At 44.8% G+C, this 27379-nt stretch overlaps 1 protein-coding gene across 1 annotated transcript in view; it reads left to right on the forward strand.

Annotated features, from left to right (window-relative positions):
* The first annotated feature begins 604 nt into the window (after positions 1-604).
* LOC115383628 (complement C3-like) overlaps positions 605-27379 on the forward strand; it is a 28807-nt gene continuing 2032 nt past the window's right edge. The window contains exons 1-38 of the mRNA XM_030085760.1: positions 605-681; positions 1466-1661; positions 1740-1902; positions 6096-6190; positions 6502-6590; positions 11639-11721; positions 11813-11900; positions 12054-12156; positions 12533-12653; positions 12745-12860; positions 13326-13469; positions 13982-14081; positions 14186-14280; positions 14357-14545; positions 14643-14798; positions 15221-15350; positions 15978-16052; positions 16179-16376; positions 16428-16545; positions 17822-17910; positions 18004-18143; positions 20416-20628; positions 21779-21830; positions 21915-22007; positions 22620-22826; positions 22962-23037; positions 23168-23327; positions 23453-23548; positions 23737-23887; positions 24236-24321; positions 24505-24579; positions 24679-24834; positions 24929-24991; positions 25080-25161; positions 25238-25327; positions 25445-25537; positions 25634-25717; positions 26065-26209. Coding sequence (XP_029941620.1) covers positions 605-681; positions 1466-1661; positions 1740-1902; positions 6096-6190; positions 6502-6590; positions 11639-11721; positions 11813-11900; positions 12054-12156; positions 12533-12653; positions 12745-12860; positions 13326-13469; positions 13982-14081; positions 14186-14280; positions 14357-14545; positions 14643-14798; positions 15221-15350; positions 15978-16052; positions 16179-16376; positions 16428-16545; positions 17822-17910; positions 18004-18143; positions 20416-20628; positions 21779-21830; positions 21915-22007; positions 22620-22826; positions 22962-23037; positions 23168-23327; positions 23453-23548; positions 23737-23887; positions 24236-24321; positions 24505-24579; positions 24679-24834; positions 24929-24991; positions 25080-25161; positions 25238-25327; positions 25445-25537; positions 25634-25717; positions 26065-26209 — 4487 coding nt within the window. The remainder of the gene's footprint in view (positions 682-1465; positions 1662-1739; positions 1903-6095; positions 6191-6501; positions 6591-11638; positions 11722-11812; positions 11901-12053; positions 12157-12532; positions 12654-12744; positions 12861-13325; positions 13470-13981; positions 14082-14185; positions 14281-14356; positions 14546-14642; positions 14799-15220; positions 15351-15977; positions 16053-16178; positions 16377-16427; positions 16546-17821; positions 17911-18003; positions 18144-20415; positions 20629-21778; positions 21831-21914; positions 22008-22619; positions 22827-22961; positions 23038-23167; positions 23328-23452; positions 23549-23736; positions 23888-24235; positions 24322-24504; positions 24580-24678; positions 24835-24928; positions 24992-25079; positions 25162-25237; positions 25328-25444; positions 25538-25633; positions 25718-26064; positions 26210-27379) is intronic.

Below are 27379 nucleotides of genomic sequence, written 5' to 3' on the forward strand. Positions count from 1 at the left end.
CCTTAAATTGGCTAAAACTGGCACAGCGTGGTTCAACTTCCAATCCAACACACACACACTCGTATAGTACATACATATATGCATACATTTTTCTCTTCTAAATCCCTGCTTGTCAAAAAAATGTTGGTGTTTAATGAGTTGAGCTACCAAGGCAACAAAAACAATGTGAAGTCTGATTTTTCTGTTTTCTGCATGCTTTGGTCATACATTGTAATCTAATTTGCATTAACTCAATGTCAAGACGGAATGCTTTATGGAGGTGTGGTTGTATTGGTTATCACTGAGCATAGCCTTTAAATTTCATTTCAGAATTTTTTTTTTTTTAATACTTATTGGAAATTCATCTGCTTTCTTTGTGTGCAACCAAATGTTTGGACTCCTAACGCTGCTGGATATTATGAAACACACGTTCCTGTGCCATCTTATTGATTTTCTCATGTTGATCTCTTTCCTCTGAGTGCCAGTAATGTTTCCCAACAGCTGCTGGGAGGTCAGGCGTCTGTGTTTTCACTGAGAGTTGCTTTTGGGAGGAATACGGATGGGGCAGGAGGAGATTGCTGGGTGGATAAATGGAAGGAGCTGCACCAGGAGACGGATGAGGAGGATGAGGAAGACTCTGCTACCGCTGCTGGCCTCTCTGGCCTTTGCCTCTCTCACGGCTTCGACTGATGGAGCTCCACTGTGAGTAGACCTGCTGCAGCTTCTTCATTCTTCTGTTTGACGGTAGACTGGGCAGAGGACTCAATATGTACTGAAGTACCACTGCTGTTATCGTCCTGAAATAGAGTACTGTCAACAAACACTCAAGGAAGAGTACAGAGCAAGAAATTCCTCAATGTTATGTTTCATTTTTATCCTGAATCGTTATCAGAAAGTGTTGCTTTTTTCTTTATCCATCTTCAACAAGTAGTGATTTTTCAGAAACACTTTTCAACTTCAGAGTTGTTCGAGGAAGAATTCAAATTACCCAAAAGCTCAATAACAACATATTACTTGAAGTTTAAGGAATATTATCTCGACTTCCACATGTATGCATCAAAAGCACGACTTATATTCAGTAACTTGAGTGTTTTACCTCCACACTTGTCAGAAAACGTAAAAACAGAACTCAGATAGCAGTTTGTTGATTTGATTTTTGAAGTTTCCAAATAAATAAAACATAAAAAGGAAAACCCAGCCCAGAGCTGAGTCGAGAAGTTTGATTTGATCCCCACTGGATGTTTGTCAAGCTCATCAATAGATCACTCATTTTGTGTAAAGTCCAGGCAGCAGCTCGTCACCTTCGTCTGAGCAAATACATGCTTTTGGGACACAAGCTTTATTAATTTGAGTGAACTGGACCTTCAGAGAAAACAAGTTATTTACATAATTTTAAGAATTCAAGTTGGCATAAAAAAAGAGGCCACGAAGCTTCACTCTGAAGCCTTTCTACATCCCAGTTCTCTGTCTTCTCTCCTCTCTGCAGCAAAGTCATGTCGGCCCCCAACCTGCTGAGAGTGGAAACGACAGAAAACATCTTTGTGGAGTGTCAGGACTGCACCGGGGGAGACATCAGGGTCCAAATCACCGTGATGAGACACCCAACCAAGACTGAAACCCTCGATTCCACGTCTGTGACTCTCACCAGGCAGAATAACTACCAAATGTTTGGACAAGTCAAGGTGCGGGAAATAATCCTAATGCAGAAATGGTTCTGTTGAAGGCCCCTCGTTCCTCTCACTGTATGTCCGTTGTTTTAGATCCCGGCTGCAGCATTCAGCAAGGATCCCAGCGTGAAGCAGTACGTTTACCTGCAGGCTCAGTTTGACGATCAGTTACTGGAGAAGGTCGTCTTAGTTTCCTTCCAGTCTGGATACATCTTTATCCAGACAGAAAAGACCGTCTACACCCCCGACAGCAGCGGTGAGTCTGCTGCTGCTGAAACCTGACAATACCTGTCCTGATAGAGAAATCAGTCTCTGCTATGAAAATTATGTATGTGTGTGTGTGTGTGTGTGTATATATATATATACATACATATATATATATGTATATATATGTATATATGTGTGTATATATATATATATATATTTGTTGTTGACTCTATCGATCTCGAGAGATCATGGGGGGGGGGTTTGTGCCGTGGATTTAAGTCAGCGAGCTGCAGCGCCGGGCGTGATTGTGGAGGCCAATACGGGATTCGCAGAGCTATATAAAACAAACTTTATTTCAGACACAGTCAGCCCATATGAAAAATACAAAAACATTACAAAACACTAAAAAACATACAAACACTGAATCCAGTGTTTCCAAAACATGAATGTATATCTTGTACTACTCTTAATAGTAGTCTTAAAGACAAAATTATTCCATTTCGTGACTCTTTTAACCGACCCATGAATTTGTACATAAAATTTCTAAGCACTGCATGCATGGTGGGTACATTTCGACTAACAAGCATTTGACTTTCACCGGTCCACCTTTGGAGTCTCAACAAGATTCTGAAGGAATCATTGTGCGCCACTTGGAGCTTTTTCAGTTTGGTCTAACTGTACCTACAGCACAGGTGGGCAGTGTAGAGTGGAGTGCAGGTTGATTTAAATAGAGATACTTTGACATCCTTTGTACTCATATAAAATTTACGTGCTAACATGTTGGCCTGTGCGTATAATTTGCGACACTGACGCTGCACATTATCGTCATCACTCAAGTCATCCCTGATTATGTGACCCAGGTATTTTACTTTGTCTATAACACTGAGTACTTTATCTTTCTGGTAAAATACAGGGAACTTTTGTTTCTGGTCTTCTTTTGTTTTCGAAATCATGACAACGCTCTTTTTTGAGTTAAACTTCAAATTGTACTGCTCCCCATACCATGAACATACTTTTAATAACTTTTGCAGACCAGCGCTATGGGGAGATAGTACCACTATATCATCAGCATATAGCAGATGGTTAATAAGACTTTCTCCCACCATACATCCAGTCTTACACTCTTTTAATCTCTTAGATAAGTCATCCATATACAAGTTGAACAAGGCAGGTGATATAATTCCACCTTGTCAAACCCCATTTGTGACTTGGAAAGGTGCAGACACACTATTGCCCCACTGGGCCTGCATTTTTTGATGTGCATACCAAAATACCAAAATCCGTATTGAATATGGGGGAACTCCACGCTCTCGCAGCTTTAAAAACAATTTACCATGGTATATACGCTCAGACGCTTTAGACAAGTCTAAAAAGCACAAACATTGTGGAATTTTGCATTCTATACTTACTAACCATTTTCTTTAATGCATATATGCACAGGTCTGTACCATGCTAACTTTGAAACCCAAATTGGTTGTCTGTGGTTACAATATATGGTAACACTTTACTTTAAGCACCCGGTATAACACATTATAAGTAGTTATAAACACTCACACATGATCACAATGCTTTATAACTCACTATACAGCACTATACAGCATAGGGTTAGGGTTAGGTCCTGGCATTGTGATCATCTGTGAATGTTTATAACTATAGCGACACGTGTTATAATGGCATTATAATGCTTTATAAATGTACTTATAATGTGTTATATAGGGGGGCTTCAAATAAAGTGTTACCCAATATATTCTTGAAGGCGCTCTAATAAGATTAGTTCTAATAGTTTAGAAAGCAGGCTCGCCAGTGCAACTGGCCTGTAATTTTCAATACTGGATATTTTAGCAGTCTTGTTAATTACAGGAACTAACAAAACAGCCAGCATAGAGTCAGGCAAAATCCCGTGCAATAAGAAGCCGGTAAAACAAAGTGCTAGTAACACAGAAAGTCTGTAGTTAGCATATTTGAGATGCTCTGCTGTTATATGGTCAAGGCCACAAGTTTTGTTTGATGCCAGTTTCTCAATAGCTTGAGTCACCTGGTCAGGTCTAACTGCCACATTCACATCATCAGGGACAACACCAACATTACATTAATCACTTCTGACACAGTTAAAAATATCATTATAAAATTTCCTCCACAATTGTGCAATGTTTTCAGATCCAGTAATCCCATCTTTATTGGATGGCAGAGGCATTTTGCTGTTATTAATAACTGTCACCTCCTTCCAGAAGTCATTCATATTATTCTGTTGTAGGTTTTTGGCCATTGAGTTTGCCCTCATTTTCTGCTCATTTCTCTTAATAAAGCGCACAGCATATTTGAATCTAGCATTAACTTGTTTCTTAAGTTCAAATTCTGGACTTTGCCTCGCTTTTCCAGCAATAATCCAGTCTCTAAAAGCTTCTCTTGCCTGTCCATGGAGTTCTGACACATATTCATTCCATTCTGGTCGCAAATTATTTAATTTAGCCCTCTTTTGAACCAGCGGTTTGCTGGCCCAATTTAAACTATTCACGATGTTATCATACATCTTACAAATGTCACTATTATGTTTCTGATTTTCACATGTGATGTTGTTACATAAAACTGCTTCAAAGGGTATTTCAATGTCACTGAGTTTCTTGTCAGTCAGGGCATTATAATGACGCAGATCCTCTTCTGTGAGCCTTAACCAGTCCAGTTTTCTACTATTACTATGGTTTGCACATGTTGTCAGCCCAGGTAAGTTTTTAACATTCAATGTAAGAGACACAGGTATATGATCTGTTGTTGTCAGTCTAAATAAAATCTCAGTTTTCTCTAGACAGGCATGTGCATCGGCTGTACATATGCAGTGGTCTGGCCATGATGTCGTATTCCAAGCTTCACTGACATATGTATAGCAAGAAGCTGGCAGCTGCACTTTACTGGAAATAATTAACTTGCTATTTTCACAAAACTGGCTCAGATGTTGTCCAAATAAAGATCTTTCATCGGAAATGTCAGCATTTAAATCCCCTACAACAAATATACATGTATATGCATTTTTTTTTAATAAATGAATTTATAAAAGCGAGTCTATTAAGATATTCATCTTCATTGCTATTGCATTCGTAAGGAGTATAAACATTTAATATAATAAAAACATTATTGTTATTTACAACTTTAACTGCTTAGCACCAGCCCACCCCAGTCTAATAACACTGATTAAGGGATCATATTTCTTATGCCACAGAATAGCCACCCCACCAGGTATACGGCCACGCACAATTCCCATGCTGAAGTCTGTTGTGGACTCCCCTGCCCCGTGGAAGTCTCCATGAACAGAATTAAGCTTGTCCAGGTCTTGTTTAGCCAACATTGTCTCCTGCAAGCACAAGATATCGGTGCACTCCAGTAGCTTGTCGACAACAAAACGTTGCGCCTTATCACCTGCGGTCTGTCCCAAACGCAGCCCATGCGAGTTATATGTCACAAGTCTCATGAGATATATTTATGTGTTTATTGAGCATGAGAGCCAGGCTCGCTTACCGCTGCCCCCACAACGGTGGAGCTCTTTCCTCCAACAGCACCGCTCTCCACACCCTCGGCCCCGGCTGCCTCCTCGCTGGTCGATCTGCCCTCTCCAGGCTGTCCCACAGCCGGCGTCCCATGCAAAAGCGTGTCGCATTGTTGCTGCGTCCTGGGTCCAGGCGCGCTTCCATGACCTCGCCCCCATTGCTCAATCACACCCAGACGCTGGTTGATGTCTGCTGTCGCTGCTCGGAGATCCTCCGAAACACTTGTCTGCTGGCACACAGAACCTTCTTAGAATTCTCAATCCACTCAGACACGGAGTGATTCACCGCCAGTAGCACAATTTCATCCTGGCACAAAGTTTTCATTTTGATGACAAGAAAGTTTAGGAACTCGTCCTCCACAATAATCTTGCCATCTTTAGTAGTATCGATCTCCGGTTTTGTTTGAGATTTACACAGATTACTCAGGGCGGCAGCACCTCTGCCTGCTGTGTCCGCCATGACATTATAGCAACAGTAACCATTCAGATGATGTTTTTGTTTGAACACTGGATTTTCCGGTGTGTTTGATGGCTTGTAGATCCAAATAGATATTTTAAATACTTTATTTGCAGTTAGTGGCTGTTGTTGCACTCAAGGTTTTGCGAGAGCTCCGTGCACTTTAATACAGGGCTATCAAAAGTAATCCCAAACTAAAGAGTCCCTTCCACAAATGAACTCTCCCATTTTTTCCCTGTTATCACAGTTCATTACAGGATGTTTGCTGTGACGCCCCAGATGGAGCCTGTGGAGAGGGATCCACGAACCTTATATGAAGCCTCTATCGCCACTGAGATTGTGGTAATGTGTCTCATTTCTAATCAACACAAACATGCAGCTGAAAACATGAAGAGCATGCAGACACACAGTTCAAATTCAATTTCACGTAAGCTGGAACATTCGAACCTCGTGCTGTTTGATTCCTTTTGTTTAAAGTTTGGAATCGGAACAAATTTATCATAAAATATATTTCAGAGAAAAAAAAATGTATGACTCCCACAAGATATGTGTCCCTCAGAGCTGTACACACCTAAGTATAAATCCATTGATTTCATGGTAAAGTTGTCCTTGGACTGGATGTCTGAATGATAAAAGATTTTTCTTTCCCTCAGACCCCTGATGGCATCATTTTACCACTTGATACAGTCTCTCTGAGATCAGGGATTCAATATGGCTCTTATCGACTCCCTGAAATCGCAAGGCGAGTATTTCATTAGATTTTTATTAGTTTCTGAATTTACAGTTTTATACTGAACAGATGCAGGAGCCAACAGGTCACAAAATCCACATCAGGTTGAATGTATTTTAAAGAATGTGTGCTGAATCGTGAGTGAACCGAAACATAAGCAGTGATGTAACCTGCCAATGAAGGCACATGGTTGACTATTTTGAATGTCATCAAACTAAAAGAAAACAATAACTTCCAGATCATGTGATAAAGTACCTGAGCCAATGTCTTCATAGTAATTTTATCACTGGCTGATTTTTTTGTTATGGTGAGTGGAGTTTGGACCAAGATCTGACTCAGACATGAGTCTGGATGAGAGTGGTTCATTGACAGGGATGTCATGTGGTGAAGCTGAATCCGAGTGAGGAGCCATGGACTGATGTCGCCACACCACCGGAGCGCCGCCATCGGGAGGATCACTGCTCATGCACAATGAGCGCAAATGGAGAACACAGGAATTAGTTAAACGCAGCATCTTTCTTGATGTTGGGGCCCGAAGGACGTGTACCACAGGGGGTAAACTGACGATCTTGCCATGACTTGAAGTCTGCTGCAGTCTTGAGTAGGGATGCACATGATGATGGCTTTCAGTGTGTAGATCTGGCTGGCCATTTTGCCCGCCTTCTCCACCCACCACACAGACAGATACAGACAACACGAAAAGTCAGAAAAGTTACCACAGGGAAAACTGGCTTGTGGCGGCCAAGCGTTCATAGCGACGCCGCTTTTTGATCCTTCGATGTCGGCTCTTCCTATCATTGTGAAGCAGAATTCACCAAGCGTTGGATTGTTCACCCACTAATAGGGAAGGTGAGCTGGGATTAGACCGTCGTGAGACAGGTTAGTTTTACCCTACTGATGATGTGTTGTTGCAATAGCAATTCCTCCTTGCGTCCCTCACTACATTTGAATGCACTATTCTTCCATGCACTCACTAGGGGGCTATTGCATATTACCCCGCTGTCCTGGAGCGTCAGTGGAGCGACAGGAGCTGACTGGCTGCATGGGCCTGACCTCCGGTGGGCTCACCACCCACTGAGGGAACCGTAGGGGCCGGGTGCAATGTGGATTGGATGGCAGCCGACGGCAGGGTGCCCGGCGGCCCGATCCTCAGACACAGAGACTAGCTCTAGGGACATGGAATGTCACCTCGATGGCGGGGAAGGAGCCGGAGCTTGTGAGGGAGATTGAGAGGTACCGGCTAGATATAGTCGGGCTCACCTCCACACATAGCCTGGGCTCTGGAACCCAACCTCTCGAGAAGGGCTGGACTCTCCACTTCTCTGGCGTTGCCCAGGGTGAGAGGCGGCGGCCTGGTGTGGGTTTGCTTATAGCCCCACAGCTCAGCCGCCATGTGTTGGAGTTCACCCCAGTGAACGAGAGGGTCGCATCCCTGTGCCTTCGGGTCGGGGACAGGTGCCTCACTGTTGTCTCGGCTTATGGGCCAAACAGCAGTGCAGAGTAACCGACCTTCTTGGAGTCCCTGGGAGGGGTGCTGGACATTGCTCCGACTGGGGACTCCATTGTTGTACTGGGGGACTTCAACGCCCACGTGGACAGCGACAGTGAGACCTTGAAGGGGGTGATTGGATCGCATGGCCTCCCCTGATCTGAACCCGAGTGGTGTTTTGTTATTGGACTTCTGTGCTAGTCACAGTGTGTCCATAACAACCACCATGTTCGAGCACAGGGGTGTCCATAAGTGCACTTGGCACCAGGACACCCTAGGTCGGAGATCGATGATCGACTTTGTTGTTGTGTCATCTGACCTCCGGCCATGTGTTTTGGATACTCGGGTGAAGAGAGGAGCAGAGCTTTCCTCCGATCACCACCTGGTGGTGAGTTGGATTTGCTGGCGGAGGAGGAAACCGGACAGACTTGGCAGGCCCAAACGTGTTGTGAGGATCTGCTGGGAACATCTGGTGGAGCCCTCTGTCAGCATGGCTTTCAACTCCCACCTCCGGGAGAGCTTCTCTCATATCCCGAGGGAGGCTGGGGGCATTGAGTCTGAGTGGACCATGTTTTCTGCCTCCATTGTCGAAGCAGCTGCCTGGAACTGTGGTCGTAAGGTCTCTGGTGCCTGTCGTGGTGGCAACCCCCGAACCCGGTGGTGGACACCGGAAGTAAGGGCTGCCGTCAAGCTGAAGAAGGAGTCCTATCGAGCCTTGTTGGCTCATGGGACTCCCGAAGCAGCTGACGGGTACCGGCAGGCCAATCGAACTGCAGTCCGAGTGGTTGTGGAGGCAAAAACTCAGGTCTGGGAGGAGTTCGGGGAGGCAATGGAGGAGGACTATCGGTCAACCTCGAAGAAATTCTGGCAAACCGTCCGGTGCCTCAGGAGGGGAAAGCAGGTCTCCGCCAACACTGTTTACAGTTTAGGTGGGGAGCTGCTGACCTCAACTGGGGATATTGTTGGACGGTGGAAGGAATACTTTGAGGACCTCCTCAATCCCATTACCACGTCTTCCGTGGATGAAGCAGAGGCTGAGGTCTCGGACGTGGCCTCGCCCATCACCCAAGCTGAAGTCACCGAGGTGGTCGGTAAGCTCTTTGGTGGCAACACACCGGGGATGGACGAGATTCGCCCTGAGTATCTTAAGTTTCTGGATGTGCAGGGACTATCTTGGTTGACACGTCTCTGCAACATTGCGTGGCAGTCGGGGACGGTGCCTCTGGATTGGCAGACCGGGGTGGTGATCCCCCTGTTTAAAAAGGGGGACCGGAGGGTGTGCTCCAACTATAGGGGGATCACACTCTTCAGCCTCCCTGGGAAAGTCTATTCCAGGGTACTGGAGAGGAGGATTCGACTGACAGCCTAACCTCGGATTCAGGAAGAACAATGCGGTTTTCGTCCTGGTCGTGGAACAGTGGACCAGCTCCCTACCCTCCATAGGGTGCTCGAGGGTTCGTGGGAGCTCGCCCAACCAGTCCACATGTGTTTTGTGGACTTGGAGAAGGCGTTCGACCGCATCCCTCATGGTGTCTTGTGGGGGGTGCTCCGGGAATACGGAGTTCGGGGCCCCTTGTTAAGGGCCGTCCGGTCTTTGTATGACCAGAGTAGGAGTCTGGTCCGCATTGCCGGCAGTCAGTCGGACCTGTTCCTGGTGCATGTTGGACTCCGGCAGGGCTGCCCTTTGTCACCGGTTCTGTTTACAATCTTTATGGACAGAATTTCTAGGTGCAGCCAGGGGCCGGAGGGGGTCTGTTTCGGGAACCACAGGATTTCATCTCTGCTTTTTGCAGATGATGTTGTCCTGCTGGCTTCATCGAACCCGGACCTACAGCATGCACTGGGGTGGTTCGCAGCCGAGTGTGAAGCGACAGGGATCAGGATCAGCACCTCTAAATCCGAGGCCATGGTCCTCGACCGGAAGAAGGTGGCTTGCCCTCTCCAGGTCGGTGGAGAGACTCTGGGCCAAGTGGAGGAGTTTAAGTATCTTGGGGTCTTGTTCACAAGTGAGGGACAGATGGAGCGTGAGATTGACAGGCGGATCGGTGCAGCAGCTGCAGTGATGCAGTCATTGTATCGGTCCATTGTGGTGAAGAGGGAGCTGAGCCGAAAGGCGAAGCTCTCGATTGACCGGTCAATCTACGTTCCCACCCTCATCTATGGTCATGAACTTTGGGTCATGACCGAAAGGACAAGATCCTGGATACAAGCGGCTGAAATGAGCTTCCTCCGTCGGGTGGCTGGGCGCTCCCTTAGAGATAGGATGAGGAGCTCAGTCACCAGGGAGGAACTCGGAGTAGAGGCGCTACTCCTCCACATCGAGAGGGGCCAGCTGAGGTGGCTCGGGGATCTGGTTAGGATGCCTTCTGGACGCCTCCCTAGGGAGGTGTTCTGGGCATGTCCCACTGGGAGGAGACCCCGGGGAAGACCCAGGACACGCTGGAAAGACTGTCTCTCGGCTGGCCTGGGAATGCCTTGGGATCCTCCCACAGGAGCTGGAGGAAGTGTCTGGCGATAGGGAAGTTTGGGCATCCCTGCTGAGACTGCTGCCCCCGCGACCCGTCCCAGGACAAGCGGTAGAAAATGAACATAGTCCTCGGCTTTACTTCTTATTGTCTCATGTTAGCTGTTGCCAAAGCTGTCCGTCCCTGGGAGTGGGATCCCTCCATACTGTGGTTCTCCCCAAGATTTCTTCTTTTCCCACTGGGTTTTTGGAGTTTTTCTTGCCGGATGTGAGGGTCAAAGGCGGTGGTTGCTTCGTTTTGTCTCGTTACTGTGAATTTGACATATTAATATTATGCTTATTCACCGTTTTTATTTTTACCAACCAATGTAACATCTTGAAGCCCTCTGAGGCAACTGTTGTTGTGATACTGGGCTATACAGAAATAAATTGATTGATTGAAATTGATTGAATGATGGACGGAATATTGTGACCAGAATGGACATGTCTATCTGGGATCATATCTGGCTGTAATGTCTGTAAATTCCAGTAAAACACAATTCTTTTGTCCCATGCAAATGCAATGAAAGAAACACAGACGTCAGTGAGCAATTCACAAATTACTAGAGGACCACAGATAATTATAATCCTGTGCGAATATGCCTGTATTTCTAGGAAATGGCGCGTGGGAGGGTGGTTAAGAGGGATTGCTGCGCAGTTTATTGAATATTAATGGTGGATATCAAGATTGAATCATTGAGGATACGGACTCTGTAACATTCTCAATTCTGAAGAAATGGAAGAGCAATTCTTTAGAACCAAAATTCACTGGATGTGACTGCCTTGTAATTCTTGCTATCCATCCAATGGAATCAGTTTGAGATTCAAGATTGAGAGTCATCATCTCGGCAGCTTGGACATGTGGACAAGGAGAGATGGTTACGGTAACTGCTATTGATTTTGTGTGTGTGTGTGTGTGTGTGTGTGTGTGTGTGTGTGTGTGTGTGTGTGTGTGTGTGTGTGTGTGTGTGTGTGTGTGTGTGTGTGTGTGTGTGTGTGTGTGTGTGTGTGTGTGTGTGTGTGTGTGTGTGTGTGTGTGTGTGTGTGTGTGTGTGTGTGTGTGTGTAGTCCTGGCCAATGGAAGGTGGTGGCCAGGTTTCAGAATAATCCACAACAAAGCTATTCAGCAGATTTTGAGGTGAAAGAAGATGGTGAGTCTCTTCTTAACTTCACTGTTGAAAATTTTGGAAACATATATTTTATTGAATGGAATAACATACGGAAAATGTTTCTTCTTCCCAGTGCCTCCCAGTTTTGAGGTGAAACTCAAGCCTCAGGTCCCCTTCTTCTACGTGGACAGCAGCAACCTGACTGTGAAAATCAGTGCAACGTGAGTCAAACTTTAGAGGAGTTTCAGTTCAGGCTGGGTTGTTGGTGTAACTATGAGGAATGACACAAAAAAATGCTGCTAAATTTGACCGTTTTTTAAAGTCCTGTTTCATTCCCTATGAAGGTTTGATCTGTCTCATTCTTGTGCTTTCAGGTATCTGTTCGGCGAAGCGGTACACGGGACGGCTAATGTGGTGTTTGGGGTTATGCAGGACGGTCAGAAGAAGGGCTTCGCAGCCTCTCTTCAGAGGTTCCCAGTAAGCACAGAGTCACCCTCATTAAAATGCTGCTGACTAAAATCAAGACGTTTAGATTGGGGAAGGAGAGCAAAGGGGCACAAAGCAAATTTAATAGATGGCACCTTCTATGGCAGAAACAGGAAAAAACCAAACATCAGATCTTCTGCCCTGCACATGCGTTCGTACAATCACAAATACAGTCTGTGTTTTGATCATATCAACAAGTCCAGTCCAGAATGTTTGCATGACTTCCAAAACGGGATTGTTAAACTCTTATTTCTAATTATTTATGTCGCTGTAAAGATTTGAAATGCTGAAAATTGTGGACGTGCCTAATTTTTTTTCCACTGAATGTTTTCCCGGAATGTTTTTTCACTGTTTGTTGTGGTGTTAGGTCCAGCGGGGCGAGGGGAGGGCCGTACTGAAGAGTGAGCACATCACTCAGACCTTTCCCAACATCCAGGAACTTGTCGGAGACTCCATTTTTGTCTCTGTCAGTGTGTTGACCAAGCTGGGTAAGAGACCAGGACGTCTGCTGATGCAGCTGATTGAATGACCCTCAGCTCTTCACCTCCTGCTTCTTTTGTGGCTTCCTTCCTGTCGCAGGTGGTGAAATAGTAGAGGCAGAAGTCAGAGGCATCCAGATTGTCTCTTCACCCTACACTATGAGCTTCAAGAAAACTCCCAGATACTTCAAACCAGCAATGTCATTTGATATCACGGTGAGGAGCTTCTCTTGTGTATACAGACAATTCAACTGAAAAAATAAAGGGAATTCAATAAATGCAAACTTGTTGATATTAGAACATTATATAATATATTGCACTAAAGCAAAGACGAATATTTCGAGTTGGAGATGGAAAGGACTCAGTGTGGAGAAATAGAGTGATGCGGAAATGCTACAGTCTCCATCGAAGATGAAATTGTGATCGGGAAGGATTTTTTTTTTGGTTTGTTTTCTTTTTTTTTATAATAATTGAACAAAATTAGAACGTCCTCATCTGAGATCTACAACCGTTACAGCACAAAAGAATCCTTTACTTTAGATACAATTTTTCTGGTGAATTAAAAACATTTTACTCTTTAGAACTGAAGTCTTGGATCTCAGCTCATTGAGAGAGAGCTGCTTCGTCTTTTTTTGTACTGAATTGATTAATAAAATCTTCCTGTTTCTCCACTGATGGCAGGTTGAAGTTTTGAACCATGACGAGACTCCAGCTGGAAACGTTCCAGTGGTGGTTTTTCCTGGTGACATTCAAGGTGTCACTGCGAGCAATGGCATTGCAAGGCTCACCGTCAACACAGGAAACTTCCAAAGTCTCAGCATCGTCGTGAGTCTAAGAAGGATTTTTTATTTTATTTATTTATTTTTTTTTTAACCAACTTTTCAAACGAAGCAGAAAAGGGCACAAACACATCTTTTATTTGTTTTAAAATGAAAGTTACAAATTTAACTGCGATTCTATGAATCATGGATGATCGCCAGAATGTTCCCTTCGCATATGTGCAGTTTGAGTCTGTAAACTAACGTCACTTGTGACCCCTGGGTGACCCAAGGAAGGTGTTAACCTCCTGTGTCAAACCGCTTGATTATGAGGACTCTGAGTGGCAGAACGCTGTGGAGCCTCCTGATGCCCTGGTTTGTGATTTGATACCTGGATCCTCAGCTTGCACATCCCAGAACAACAAAAAAAGAATGAAGAGAAGGAAGAGAGTGCAAAGATATGACGGTCGTTTAATTAATATCGACACTCCAGACGCCCGGCTGCCGCACCGGCTAATTCACAAGTATCCTCATTCCTGTATAAGTGACTTAATATGTCTTTGTGCATATTGATTCCAGGCCAGGACCAATGATCCTCGACTCCTACCGAAAATGCAGGCAGAGGCCGGAATGACAACACATTCATTCACCAGCAACACTACCAGATTCATCCAGATTGGTAAGAAACACATACAATCACTTCAAATGGTTTGTTAATAATGTGATGATTTATTACCGTTGCGCTTTTATTGTTTTTTTTTTTGTTGTTTTTGTTTTTTGGAGGTGTGGATTCAGCAGATCTACAAATAGGAAACAACCTGAAAGTCCATCTGTACTTAAACAGTTTGACAAATGAGAATCGAGACATCACGTACCTGGTGAGTCCTCTTTTGTTCCTACAAATTTACTCGCATGTTCACTCGGGTGGACTGACTGTGGGGACTGTGTCTGCAGATCCTGAGCAGAGGTCAACTGGTGAATTTCGGACGTTTCAAGACACAAGGGCAAGTGTTGATTGCCCTGAATATTCCCATCACCAAAGAAATGCTGCCGTCTTTCCGCATCATCGCTTACTACCATGCAGACGATGAAGTGGTGTCAGACTCTGTTTGGGTGGATGTGAAAGACTCCTGCATGGGCTCGGTAAGATGTGGAGATTTTCTACAACAGAGTTGATATGACGTTAAAGAAAGAAAACATCAATTCAGCTTCATTTCTCACTTGTCTGCTCCACTTTTAGTTGAAACTGGAGCTGGAGAGACCTGCAGCATCCTATCACCCTGGCAGGATGTTGCGTCTGAAGGTCACCGGAGACCCCGGAGCCACGGTGGGACTGGCGGCGGTGGACAAAGGCGTCTCCGTCCTGAACAACAAGCACCGGCTCACGCAGAAAAAGGCAACATCTTTAACTCTCCAAGCAGAAATACCGATAAAATAAAACTCCTTGACACTTTTGGATATAGGTTATGTAACTACTGACAAATGAAAATGACCAGAATCTGACATATTTCATTATATATGGCTCTACGAGTCCTTTAAATGAGATACTTTCCTCAACGCATTGCTCAAAAATGTCATGTCTTGTTGCCTTTGCATCTTTGAGTACTACTGGATAACATAATATGGCATCACCAAAAAAAGCATGGTATTTGTTGCCAGATAGATAAACTGGACAAGAGAATAATATTTCAAAGTTTTGCACAAGCTATCAATTATGTGAATCATTCATTTTGTAAATGAATATACATCTAAGCTCCAGTAGATGGACACCTTCCTTCTGTTCACTGTAAGCCTAAATCTTGTGTGCTTGCCTCTCAGGTGTGGGACAAAGTGGAGGAGCACGACACTGGCTGCACACCAGGCGGAGGGAAGGACGGCATGGGAGTTTTCTATGATGCAGGGCTGCTGTTTGTGACCAAAACTGCTTCAGGAACTCCTCATAGACTAGGTGACCATGCATATCTCCCCCCAAATCCACTGTCTGATCGATTTGTGCCCCCTCATTCTAAAGCAGGTGGCACCCTCTGCTGGTGAAAAATGAAGCAAACGCGGAAGAAGCAGAAAAGCTGTAATTCTGGGGAAATTCCAGCAGGGGTTGGTGATGTTGGTTTCAAAAACAGCCCGAGTCTCCTTGGAACCCATTCAAAAATGCCAATTTTCAGAGTGCAAATACAAAGATAAGGTCTCCAGTTTCATAAAATGCTTCGGTCTCTGTCACTAGCCTCCTCAACCGTACTGCCTTGACCAGAGTCCGATTTTCACATAAATTATCTGTTAAATATCTGATTTCAGATGTTCAATATGGAGACGTACTGCTCAAATCCTCAAAATTGGATTTCAGAACGCCCTGTCAGAAGTTTTGTCCATCTTTTGTACACCATCAACATTCGAAAAAGACATAAGAATTATATGTATCTGCCAAAATGTCCTAACAAGAACACCTAAATAAAGACAAAAATCTAAACAAACACAAGGCATGAATAACCTCAAGGGCCATTATACAGTTTTTTAAAGAATTAGCCTTTGTTGACGGCTCACTCGTGTCTTCGATCCTCTTTTCTTTATGTCTTTTCAGAACCGAAATGTGCAGAACCTCAGGCAGCAAGACTGAAGCGAGCGTCTCCTCTGATGGAGGTTCCCACCGCTTTAGGTGAGAATCACAGCTCAAGATAACTTACTACAAATTCAGTCTTTTCTTTTCAAAACACTTGTAATTTCGCTGTCTTCGCATGTGTTGGTGAAGAGATATTAACTGGCGTTCACTGTTTATTTACAGTTGATAAATACAAGTCGAACAAGCTGCAGAAGGACTGCTGCGTGGATGGTATGAGGGAAACGTCTCCTTCATACAGCTGTGAGAGACGCAGCGAGCACATCGTCGATGGCCCGGCCTGTGTGGAGGCCTTTCTGGACTGCTGCAGAGAGAGAGCGCAGCGAGCTGACCACAAGGAGGACCGTGTCAAACTGGCTCGCAGCAACAGACGGCGGCTCAGCAGGAGGTCATTGTATTTCTTTGACCCTTCAGGAGAAGAAGACGATGACCGTTACATGGACAGCGCTGACATCGTCACTCGCAGGAGTTTCCCTGAAAGTTTTCTGTGGACTGATGTCAAACTGCCCCCCTGTCCTGCTGGAGGACCGTGGTGAGTCCACCCCAGTCATTTGATGCACATCCAGAGTTCTATTTCATCCCTACTGACCACCAGAAAGCGGTGCTGAATGCACTGAATGTCCCGCTCACGCATGCGCAGTTCAAGTATATTCGAGGGGGTACCCAAAAGAAACCGGAATTTGGTCAGAAAATAGTAATAGTAATGAGTTTCGACTTCTGGCCGTCAGATGTGTTATAGGTAAGCCTCGTGCATATCTGTGAAAAATCTGAGGTCCCAGAGTGACACTGTCTGTCACACGCTATTTATAGTAACAGAGTGCAGCTGCGCTCTGCGATTTTTCCAAGATGGCGACATTGCTAGAGCAGCTCATGAACATTAAATTCTGCTTTTTGCTGGGAAAAACAGCAGCAGAAACACTCACCGTCAGCAGACGGTGGTGTAGTGGACACCAGAGGCTACCACAGAGTCATAAAAGGTTCTGAGCAGAGGTCTGCACACTCCAAACGACCAAAGTCTCCTGAGGAGGTGGAGGCCACTCTGGCCCTTCTTGTACAGAGTGTTGGTGTTGTGGGAGCAGTCCAGTTTATTGTTGAGGTGAACACCCAGGCACTTGAAATTGTCCACTGTCTCAATGTCCTCCCCCTGGATGTTCACCGGTGGGGGTGGTAGTGTCCTCTCCCTGATTTCGATCACCATCTCCTTTGTCTTACTGGTATTACCTGGATGCTATATCGACGCTACCGGGATAATTCGTACCGCCAACCAGCCTTCGGTCTGTCCTGACAGAGGCTCTGCATTCTTCAGGCAGGGCCATTCTTATCAGGTGGTGAACCACCCTCCACCATAAGGTGTGTACGAGTACCCCTTTCCGTTTTGTACAGCATTTTAAACACTGCCGCTCCCCATCCACTGGGAGTGGTCTTTGGCTCTGCAGAGGCTTCTCAGTGAGGTTGGTCTCTGGGATTCCTTATGACTGCGCTGGTATTAGTCATTCAGTGCTTTCAGCACCGCCGTCTGACGGTCAGTAGGGATAAAATAGAGCGTTCTCTCACTCAGAATCCTCGTGATCACGTGAGAAGATTCTGTAGGAAAAGAACCTGAGATTGACACCGGAACTAAGGACCTTTCTAGGGTCAGCCAGGAGTCACAACTGATGTTGATTTGGTGTATGTACTCGAACTGCGCATGTGCAAAGGGAATATTCGGTGCTTTCAGCACCACCTTCTGGCGGTCCTCCGGGATTCAACTTTGGATTCCACCTCTGAAGCCTCATGTTTAAATTTGCTTACTGTTTTCTGTCTCACAGCGGACTGACATCAATTCAGAAAAGTGTCCTCCTGCCATACTCCATCACGACCTGGCAGCTCACCGGCATCAGCCTGTCGCCGACTCACGGTGAGCAGTCCCAACTCACAGTCCGACGCGTTTCACCTGCGCTTCTCCTCCTCTTCACACACCTCATGCTGTCCCCCTTCCACACTATTAAAGGAATCTGTGTTGGAGAGCCGTTGGAGGTTATTGTCCGTAAAGAATTCTTCATCGACCTCAGCCTGCCTTTCTCTGCTGTCCGAGGAGAGCCGCTGGAAATACAAGCCATCCTCCACAACTACACTCCTGATACAATCACTGTATGTCTCAGCTAATTTTATTTTATCTCATTTTCTAAAGCTGAAGAGTTATTTAGAGCATTCGTTTTTATTTTCAATTAATTTTTCCAGTGAGACTTGAAAAGAAATCAATTATTTTGCTGATTCTGTCACAAAACTGGCATTATTACCTCAGCCAGGAGGTCATGTAATCACATCGGTTTGTTGGTTTGTTGGTTGGTTGGTTTGTTAAAATTTTTATCATTGAGAGATAGGGCAGTCTTTCACATAGTTGGGCAGGCCCGCAGACAGGGGGCCTGTGCGGCATGTGCGCGCCGCGGGGTGAGGCGGCAACAGAGGCATGCACTAATGTGTGTGTACGTGCGTGCGTGTGTGCGCGCGTGTTGGAATCCTCTCGCGGGCCGGATTGGACGGTTCGGCAGGCCGGATCCAGCGGCGATGGAGGCATGCACCCACAGACCGGGGGGGAGAACCGTCAGTTCGGGGTGCGTGTGTCCGCTCGAGTGGCCGGGTAATGCGTGCATACGTACGTGCGTGCGTTCATGCGTGCTCATGTTGGAATCCTCTCGTGGGCTGGATTGGATGGTTCAGGGCCGTCATTTGACAATCCCTCATATATGGTGTTCTAATTGGACACGGAACGGAAGTATTCCGGATACCAGGATCCAGAACAGACAAAAATAGGGAGATTGTGGAGTGTCAGTCACTGTGAAGCAACACATTGAGATATGAACATGCAACGAACAGCTTTCTCCCATACATTGTTTGTGTTGAGGAGAAATAAAATGTATATGGTGTTCTTATTGTTGTTGGTGACTGATTTGAGCTGTGGCGGAGGTCTGCGCTCTCTGAGTGCCAAATTCTAGTGGTTCATGGATCTCTGCTTTGGTCCTCAATAAGTCAGTCTTTCCATTGAATGCCTTTCGTCCACAATATTCAGCCATTGTTCCTTTGGGGATTCAGATTTCAACCAATTCTTTGCAATGGTCTTTTTCGCTCTAAGAGACAGGACTTTGAACAGATGTCCTCTTTGATTATTGCATTGTGTCCTTCAGACACAGCCCCAGGTACACAACACAGTGATCATGTGTAATTCCATATCCAAGAATGTCCTTCGTGGTTTGGAGGACTATTTCCCAGAATGCCGTGATTTTAAAATATGTGAGTGACTGGCGTTCTGGTGCCCACAATGTCTCCAACAATGTGGCAGCCTACTCAGTTGTTTATTTTTAATTTGTGGTTTATTAACAAAACGATGTATGTTTTTCCAACCAAATCCCCTCCATCTTTTTGGACGAGTTGTCATATGTTGGGTTCTGCATCGATCGCCAGTCACTCGCTGACAATTCAAGATTAAATTCTGACTTCCATTTAAATGTTATATTTAGTGTGTTACTCCCAGAAAGTTTTAGCAGACCTTTGTATAGATTTGAAGTCATTTTTGAAGGAGTTTGTTGATATGTATCAGTAAACACTTTCACTACTTCATTTCTTTCTGTTGAGATTCCTTTCCTCATTCCCTTGTCATAGAAAATGTGCATCTTTTCAAACATTTACAAGTTTTTGTTTTTTTTGTGACAAATGAAATTGACAATTGTAATTGACAAAGAGATTATTTCATTTATTTCAACCCTCATAGTGTTGTTTAGATGTCATTGGTCTGTTTTAGTTGCTCTGCATGATGGATGAAACCATCACCAAACCCTTTTAGTGAGCAGGACTCTGTGTCTATACTGAGAACACGCACATAGATTTCTGTGTGTGATGTGAAACTTATAATTATTCATTCATTCATTCATTCATGTTCTGCCGCTGCTCCCTTTCGGGGTCGCAGGTGGCTGGAGCCGATCCCAGCTGCTATGGGCGAAGGCGGGGTATGCCCTGGACAGGTCGCCAGTCTGTACCCCACCCTCGCCCGCAACAGCTGGGATTGCTTCCAGCCATCTGCGACCCCAAAAAGGAGTAAGCGGCATCGAAAATGGATGGATGGATTTATAATTATATTTTATAGATTTTATGTCCGTGCATGTAGTCTAATTTTTGCATCTGAGATATATATATGACTTTTAACATTACAGAGACGCAAATGAAGTTAAACACATGCACCTCTCAACGGCCTCAATATACTGAAGACAATTATTTAAAGCATTTTCAAATACAAGTAACAGGATATGAACCAAGTACATACAGTTTTAGTGTCCTCAGCCTTTTCCATGTACAGATCATATCAGCAGCCTGAATCCACTTGTGGGGATTATTTGACACTCATGTTTGTCTTTGTGTTGCTTTCCAGGTGCGAGTGGATCTGATGGAGGAGCAGCACGTGTGCAGTGCAGCGTCCAAACGTGGGCGGTATCGACAGGAGGTCAACGTAGGACCCCAAACCACAACATCGGTGCCGTTCATCATTGTCCCCATGAGGGATGGGGAGGTCCAGATTGAGGTCAAAGCGGCTGTCAGGGACTCCATTCTCAGTGACGGCATCGTGAAGAGGCTGTGGGTGGTGGTGAGAGACACCGACACAAATTCTTTCTCGTCTCCACATAAGTGAGGACATTTTTTTTCTTTGTGCCTACCACTGGCTCAGTGTGCCCAACGAAGCAGTGACCAGTGAAGCACTTGCTATTGAGCTATTGAGATGTTTGAACACGATTTGAGCAAATATCCAGCAGGTAAAAGGACACTGCCGGGGGCTGAAGACTGCTAGCTACAGATCAGAACCTGGGAAGTGTGAGAGAGACCTTTTGCACATGTCACAGATACTGAATAATCGGCTTCACCTGGGATTATTGAACGGGGATCACTTTATATGGTGTCTATACAGACGCTTTTAATACGATTGTTTTCGATTGGATTGAAAAAAAAAAAAAAAAGCACCCATGGAAATCAAGCCAGCACGTAATGTGATCATTAAGCACCCACAAACTGATGTTTCATTGTAAACAGAACAGAAAATTAAAAATGTGCGTGAGGGAAAAGTGACGATCTTCGCCAACAAAATGACGGACAAGAACAAAAGTTTACTCGAAGTGTGTTCATAGTCCCGCTGGCTCCATGGCTTCAAACTTCATTTTTCACTTACAGCCAATCTGCTCTGGAAAAAAACTCTTCATGGTGACAGCTGCTAAGTCGGGGTCTGCACCATTTTAGCCATGCAGCCTTAGTAGATCACCGGCAACACGCCCACTCGTAACACGGGGGGCGCAGAGGCTGGTGCATTTCAGTTGGATTCACAAATCAAGAAGGTTGAGAACCACTGCTCTATTCAGATGTAAAAACCTCATTTCAATGTCTTCTACCAAATTTAAACACTGAGCTTTAAAGTTTGGTGAGAACTTCAGCCGTTTTTGGAGTTTATTGTGGGAGTGGGTGTACAAAGTAAAATGTCCTCTTCAGTTGAGTTCAAAACAAAAAAACAGATACAGCTGTAAAGAGCAATTTTCAAGTAAACATATTCAGAGGGGAAAAACATACGTGTTTTTACTGGCATGTTCACAACAGCACAGCTCTGTGTGCAGCAGCCCAGTTTTTAGTAACGGCTTCAATGTCAGATTCCACACAGCAGCTTGAGGTTGTCGATTACAAGGCAGGTTGACCTTGATTTGAACCATCAGATCCATGGTGCTCTGTAATGCTTGTCTGTGTTGTTTTTCTAGCCTAACGGTGTACTTGTTAAGAGTTCTAAGATCGTCACTCTGGATCCTAAAGGTGTGGTTGAGTTAATTGAATCCACAGAAATCATTAACTACCACTTGTCATCCTCACTAACTAACCACTACTTTTTCCATTCAGGTGGAATACAAGAAGAAATTCTCAACAGTCAAATTCCCAGAAACGATAATATGATTCCAAACTCACCTCAGAGCACACACATCTCTGTGACAGGTAAGATAAATCAATATAATATATATATATGTATAAAATGTAGATGTATATATTCCAATTGACCTTTCACAAAAGCCCCACCCCCCTTAGTTACTGTTGCTAGTCCAACAAGCTTCTCGACACCGAGAAGTTTACTGGTGCGTGTCAGTGATTCTTTTTGGAGGAATACCAGTGTAATATCCTCCGAATTGAGGCAAAAGGGGGTCGCAATATGCAGTGGAGGAGTATATCCAAAACATTGAAATAAGGAACGATGCAAACACTGTGACTATCGAGGTTGAAAGCATACCGGTCAATGGGAAAATCAGAAAAACCCCACAACCTCTTCCTCAGATGCATTGAGCACAGCCTTATGGACCAATCTTGTTCTTGCACTGCCAATGCAAGGTGGTCTTATGGTGGTCCAGTGTCCACATCCTCCATCAGAGCGTTACCTGTCTATCAAAGCTTACAGACGCCTCCAAGACACCTGATTATTCGTATACTGAGATTGATCAGATACAAAAGTTTGGTGAATCTTCACGTGTGTACTGTCGTACGGTGAAATCAGCGCTCAGATCTGCTCTTGTTTCTACTCAAGATGGATGAATGAGGGCCAGTGTGTTTGTGCAGGAAGAGAAGATGTTTCAGGTCTCGTGGAGAATGTCATCAGTGGGAAGTCCATGGGCGCACTGATCTACCTGCCCGTAGGCTATGGAGAGGAGAACTTGAGCCACATGACTCGGGCTGTCATTGCAACCATATATCTGGACAGAACCAACCAGTGGGAGACCGTCGGCTTTCAGAGACGTGCTGAAGCCCTTCAACACATCAAGACTGGTAACTCAGTCAAGCACACATGCATCATAAATCACACGGCATGGGAATGACTATGCCTATGCTGCCATAGAAGTATAACTACACATATTTGATAACAGAGCTATTGAAAAGGCTGCGTTTCTTTGTTTTGCCCAGGCTACAGTCGGGAGTTGACTTACCGTAAAAGGGATGGGTCTTTTACCGTGTTTCCGACTCGCCCGAGCAGCTCCTGGTGAGAATTCCAGATCTCCATCTTTCATTCACAACCTTCACCTGTGCACCTCCATTCCACAAAAAAAAAAAAAAACTGAACACACATGTAATTCCAAATTAAATTAATAAGAAATTCTCTCCCCTTTAAGGCTGACAGCCTATGCTGCTAAGGTGTTTACCATGGCCCATAGTCTGGTGATCGTGCAGGAAGAAGTGATCTGTGATGCCATCAAGTATTTAATCCTTAACACGCAGCAGCCCGACGGCATGTTTCGAGAAGTTGGAACCGTGAGCCACGCAGAAATGACTGTGAGTGAAATGATTGTGCATTCTGATTTTCCCTCTGAGATGAATAACGAAGCTACAACAGATTCATCTTTTAAAGTGACATTGATGTGAGCATGGTATATGTGATTGGGATTCTGTCTGCGTAGGGAGACGTAAAGGGAAGAGATTCAGACGCCTCCATGACGGCCTTCAAGCTGATCGCAATGCAGGAGTCACGGGCGCTATGTGCTGTTACCGTTTTTGTGAGGATGCCACCAGCATGCACTGTCTTCTCTTACATTTGCTTCATTTATTTGTTATTTGCATTAAACTGTGGTAATTGTAGAGCTATTTATGCAAACCTCCAACCCTGATGCCTGTTTCCCTACACGTGTGTTTAATACCTCGTGTCTATCCTGTGTTATGTTTCCTGCTTTCTCCATCTTTCTAGAGTCTGTCATTCAGCATAAACAAAGCAGTGAGTTACCTGGAGAGGCGTCTGAACAGCCTCACCAATCCTTACGCCGTCGCCATGACTTCCTACGCGCTGGCCAATGAAGGCAAACTCAACCGGGAGGTCCTCTACAGATTTGTTTCCTCAGGTGTGTTCACAGCGGATTATACCAAGCAGATATTCACACACAATTTAAATACTTCTAATTCCAGAGGGAAATGCTTTAAGAATACCTTTTAGTGAACGGATTAACACAGTAAGTGCTGCAGATGTGTGAAAAATAAGCAAAAACAAACAAAAACATAAAACATCAGAGCACCACTTTAGACCTAAAATCATCGTATCTTCACCAGACTAACCTTGATAAAGCATTTTTAAAGACTGATACATGAAGAGTATGTATCAGTCTGCTGGATGAGGCATCTTTCATGTACAGCACAGTGACCGTCGTGAGACAGGTCAGTTTTACCCTACTGATGATGTGTTGTCCTTCCAGATTTGTCTCACTGGCCTGTAGCTAAGGGACATCGATACACACTGGAGGCCACAGCGTACGCTCTCCTGGCTCTGGTCAAGACCCGGGTAAGCAAACCTATAGGCTGGGAAGGCAGCGAGCCTGAGCTCACAGTTTGATGATGAGTGGCTTACGGGAATATTGGTACGTGATGATGATGAGGATGGATGCAGGTTACACTCATTCATTTATCGTCTACACCAGTGGTTTCCAACCTGAGGCACCTGAATCTTACTCTTCTGTTCATGAAGGCTTTTGAAGATGCCAGGCCTGTAGTGACATGGTTCAACCAGCAGCTTGTGAGCGAAGGCTTTGGATCAACCCAGGTACAACAAAACTTTCTGTCCTCTGTTTGTCCCCAGTGGATTGTTTTTATTGTGGACTTTCCTCGCCTCACATTTTTTCTTCCTTGTTTTTCTCTCCAGATGACAGTCATGGTGTACCAGGCTCTATCAGAGTACTGGATCAGTGCTGAAAAACCAGAGTACGACCTGAACGTGGACATTTTGATGCCGGGAAAGCCGAAGCCTTACAAGTTCAACGTGAACAGAGAAAACCACCACCTCACAAGAACATTGAAGGTGGAAGCACACTCCTCCATTCACATTCAGGAAACATGCCTGTGATGCCTTCTAACCTTTCTGCATGTGTGTGTGCATCTTAAAACCTCAACAGAGTAATGGAATAAATCAGGACGTGCTGGTGAGAGCCACAGGATCAGGAGCAGCAATCGTAAAAGTGAGACATCAGTTTTGTGTTTCCTCAATATAATTTCAAGCTTTTGTGAACGTTGCTAAGATTTACATTATTCTTCCATCTGTTTCAGATGGTGTCCGTGTACTACGCTCCGTCTCAAGAAAAACAGAGTGACTGTCAGAGGGTCAACATGTCAGTCAAGCTCATCCCAGGTAACCTGGTGCTTTCTGTTTCTGCAAATTATCAGCAACGTCGGTGCGAAGAGTCCTTCATTTTGTCTTGTTGCAGAAGCACAAGGTGTGAATTTCTCCCATCCAGAGAGGAAAGCCAGACAGCCTCTGTTGCTCTGCAGAGGTGGTGAATACACCTGCGCTGAAGGTGAATGACATTCAGCATTTTGGGTGATACAACCTGAAGAGTAAAACACCGTCTCTTTGTCTTTTTTGACCTCAAAAGAAGAACCTTGACACTTGGTCTTGGTGTTTTTGCTTCCAGGGAGCTGCAGTACGCAGAAGAAGGGCAAAATCAGCAATGATGAGCGGAGCGCTAAGATTTGTGAGGCAACACTGACCAGCAAAACTGATTTTGGTAAGAAACCATTCGTATTTCTTGCCATGAATGAAAGTCTCTCTCTATGTGGGAAAGGACATATCAGAACAAAGCCGCCTCTCACTTTTTAAACAGCATACAAAGTACAGCTGGAGGAGACAGTCGCTGATCTGTCCACAGACACTTACGCTATGAGAATACTGTACGTCATCAAAGAAGGTGAGTATCTTTAACTTTCAATAGTTTCTTTAGCCTGTAAAAGGCCATGCAGTCTTTATACCTCTGTTTTTATCTGCAGATCTCTTGTACATGTGTAAGAGAGAGGATCTTAATAAAGCTCCTGCTCGTATGAGACATGAACTCGTTCATCCTGACATCTATTCACTGGTTGCTACTTGCATCTCATCGCACGAGCCTTTTTCGTTCTACCGAGTTAATTAAGCTAAAAGCAGCTGACTGATAAGAATACAGTTTCTCAAACGATTGACTCTCGTGCGGAGGCAGGAAGGCATTAATTGTCTTTAAAATGGAATTAATGTAAGTTGTCTTTGCTGTCATAATTGCAGGAGACACTGATAATGCTCCTGTGGATAAACTGCGCCCGTTCCTCAGCCATCAGCACTGCAGAGCTGCTTTAGGTCTTCAAAAGGGTAAAACATACCTCATCATGGGCTCGTCCCGAGACATCCTCAGAGATGACCAAGCGCAGACGTACGTGCAGTCAGACTTTTCTACTATAACCAGACGTGGAAAAAAATTGTTGGTACCCTTCGTTTAATGAAAGAAAAACTCACAGTGGTCAGAGAAACAACTTCAATCTGACAAAGGTAGTAATAAATAAAAATTCCATGAAATTGAACCAACGAAAGTCACACAGTGCTTCAACAGAATTATTAAAAAAAAAAAAAAAAATTCATGAAACAAGCCTGGACAAAAATGATGCTACCCTCAACTTAATATTTAGTTGCACAACCTCTTGAGGCAATGACTGCTGTCAAACCATTCCTGTAACTGTCAATGAGACTTCTGCACCTTTCAGCAGGTATTTCGACCACTCCTCATGAGCAAACTTCTCCAGTTGCCTCAGGTTGGAAGGGTGCCTTTTCCAGACGGCATGTTTCAGGTCCTTCGGAAGATGTAGGATAGGATTTAGGTCAGGGCTCGTGGAAGGCCACTTGAGAATAGTCCAGTGTTTTCCTCTTGGGTGCTTTGAGCTGCATGTTTTGAGTCCCGTTGCAAGACCCATGACCTGAGACCAAGCTTTCTGACACTGGCAGCACATTTCTCTCTAGAATCCCTTGATAGTCTTGAGATTTCATTGCACCCTGCACAGATTCAAGACACCCTGTGCCAGATGCAGCAAAGCAGCCCCAGAACATAACAGAGCCTCCTCCATGTTCCACAGTAGGGACAGTGTTCTTTTCTTGATATGCTTCATTTTTCCTTCTGTGAACATAGAGCTGATATGCCTTGGCAAAAACTTCCATTGTTGTCTCATCTGTCCATGGGACATTCTCACAGAAGCTTTGTGGCATGTCCACATGTAGTTTGGCAAATTCCAGTCTGGCTTTTTCATGATTTGTTTTCAACAATTGGTCGTCTTCCATGAAGTACACTTTGGTTCAAACACCGACAGACGGTGTGATCTGACACTGATGTTCCTTGAGCTTGAAGTTCACCTTTAATCTCTTAAGAAGTTTTTCTGGGCTCTTGTTACCATTCTTCTTGTCTGTCTCTTCGATTTGCCATCAATTTTCCTCCTGCCGCGTCCAGGAAGGCTGGCTATAGTCCCATGAATCTTGAATTTCTGAATATGTGCAGCTGTTGTCACAGGAACATCAAACTGCTTGGAGATGGTCTTACAGCCTTTACCTTTAACAT

The sequence above is a fragment of the Salarias fasciatus genome (genome assembly GCF_902148845.1).
Source record: "Salarias fasciatus chromosome 23 unlocalized genomic scaffold, fSalaFa1.1 super_scaffold_20, whole genome shotgun sequence".
NCBI lineage: Eukaryota > Metazoa > Chordata > Actinopteri > Blenniiformes > Blenniidae > Salarias > Salarias fasciatus.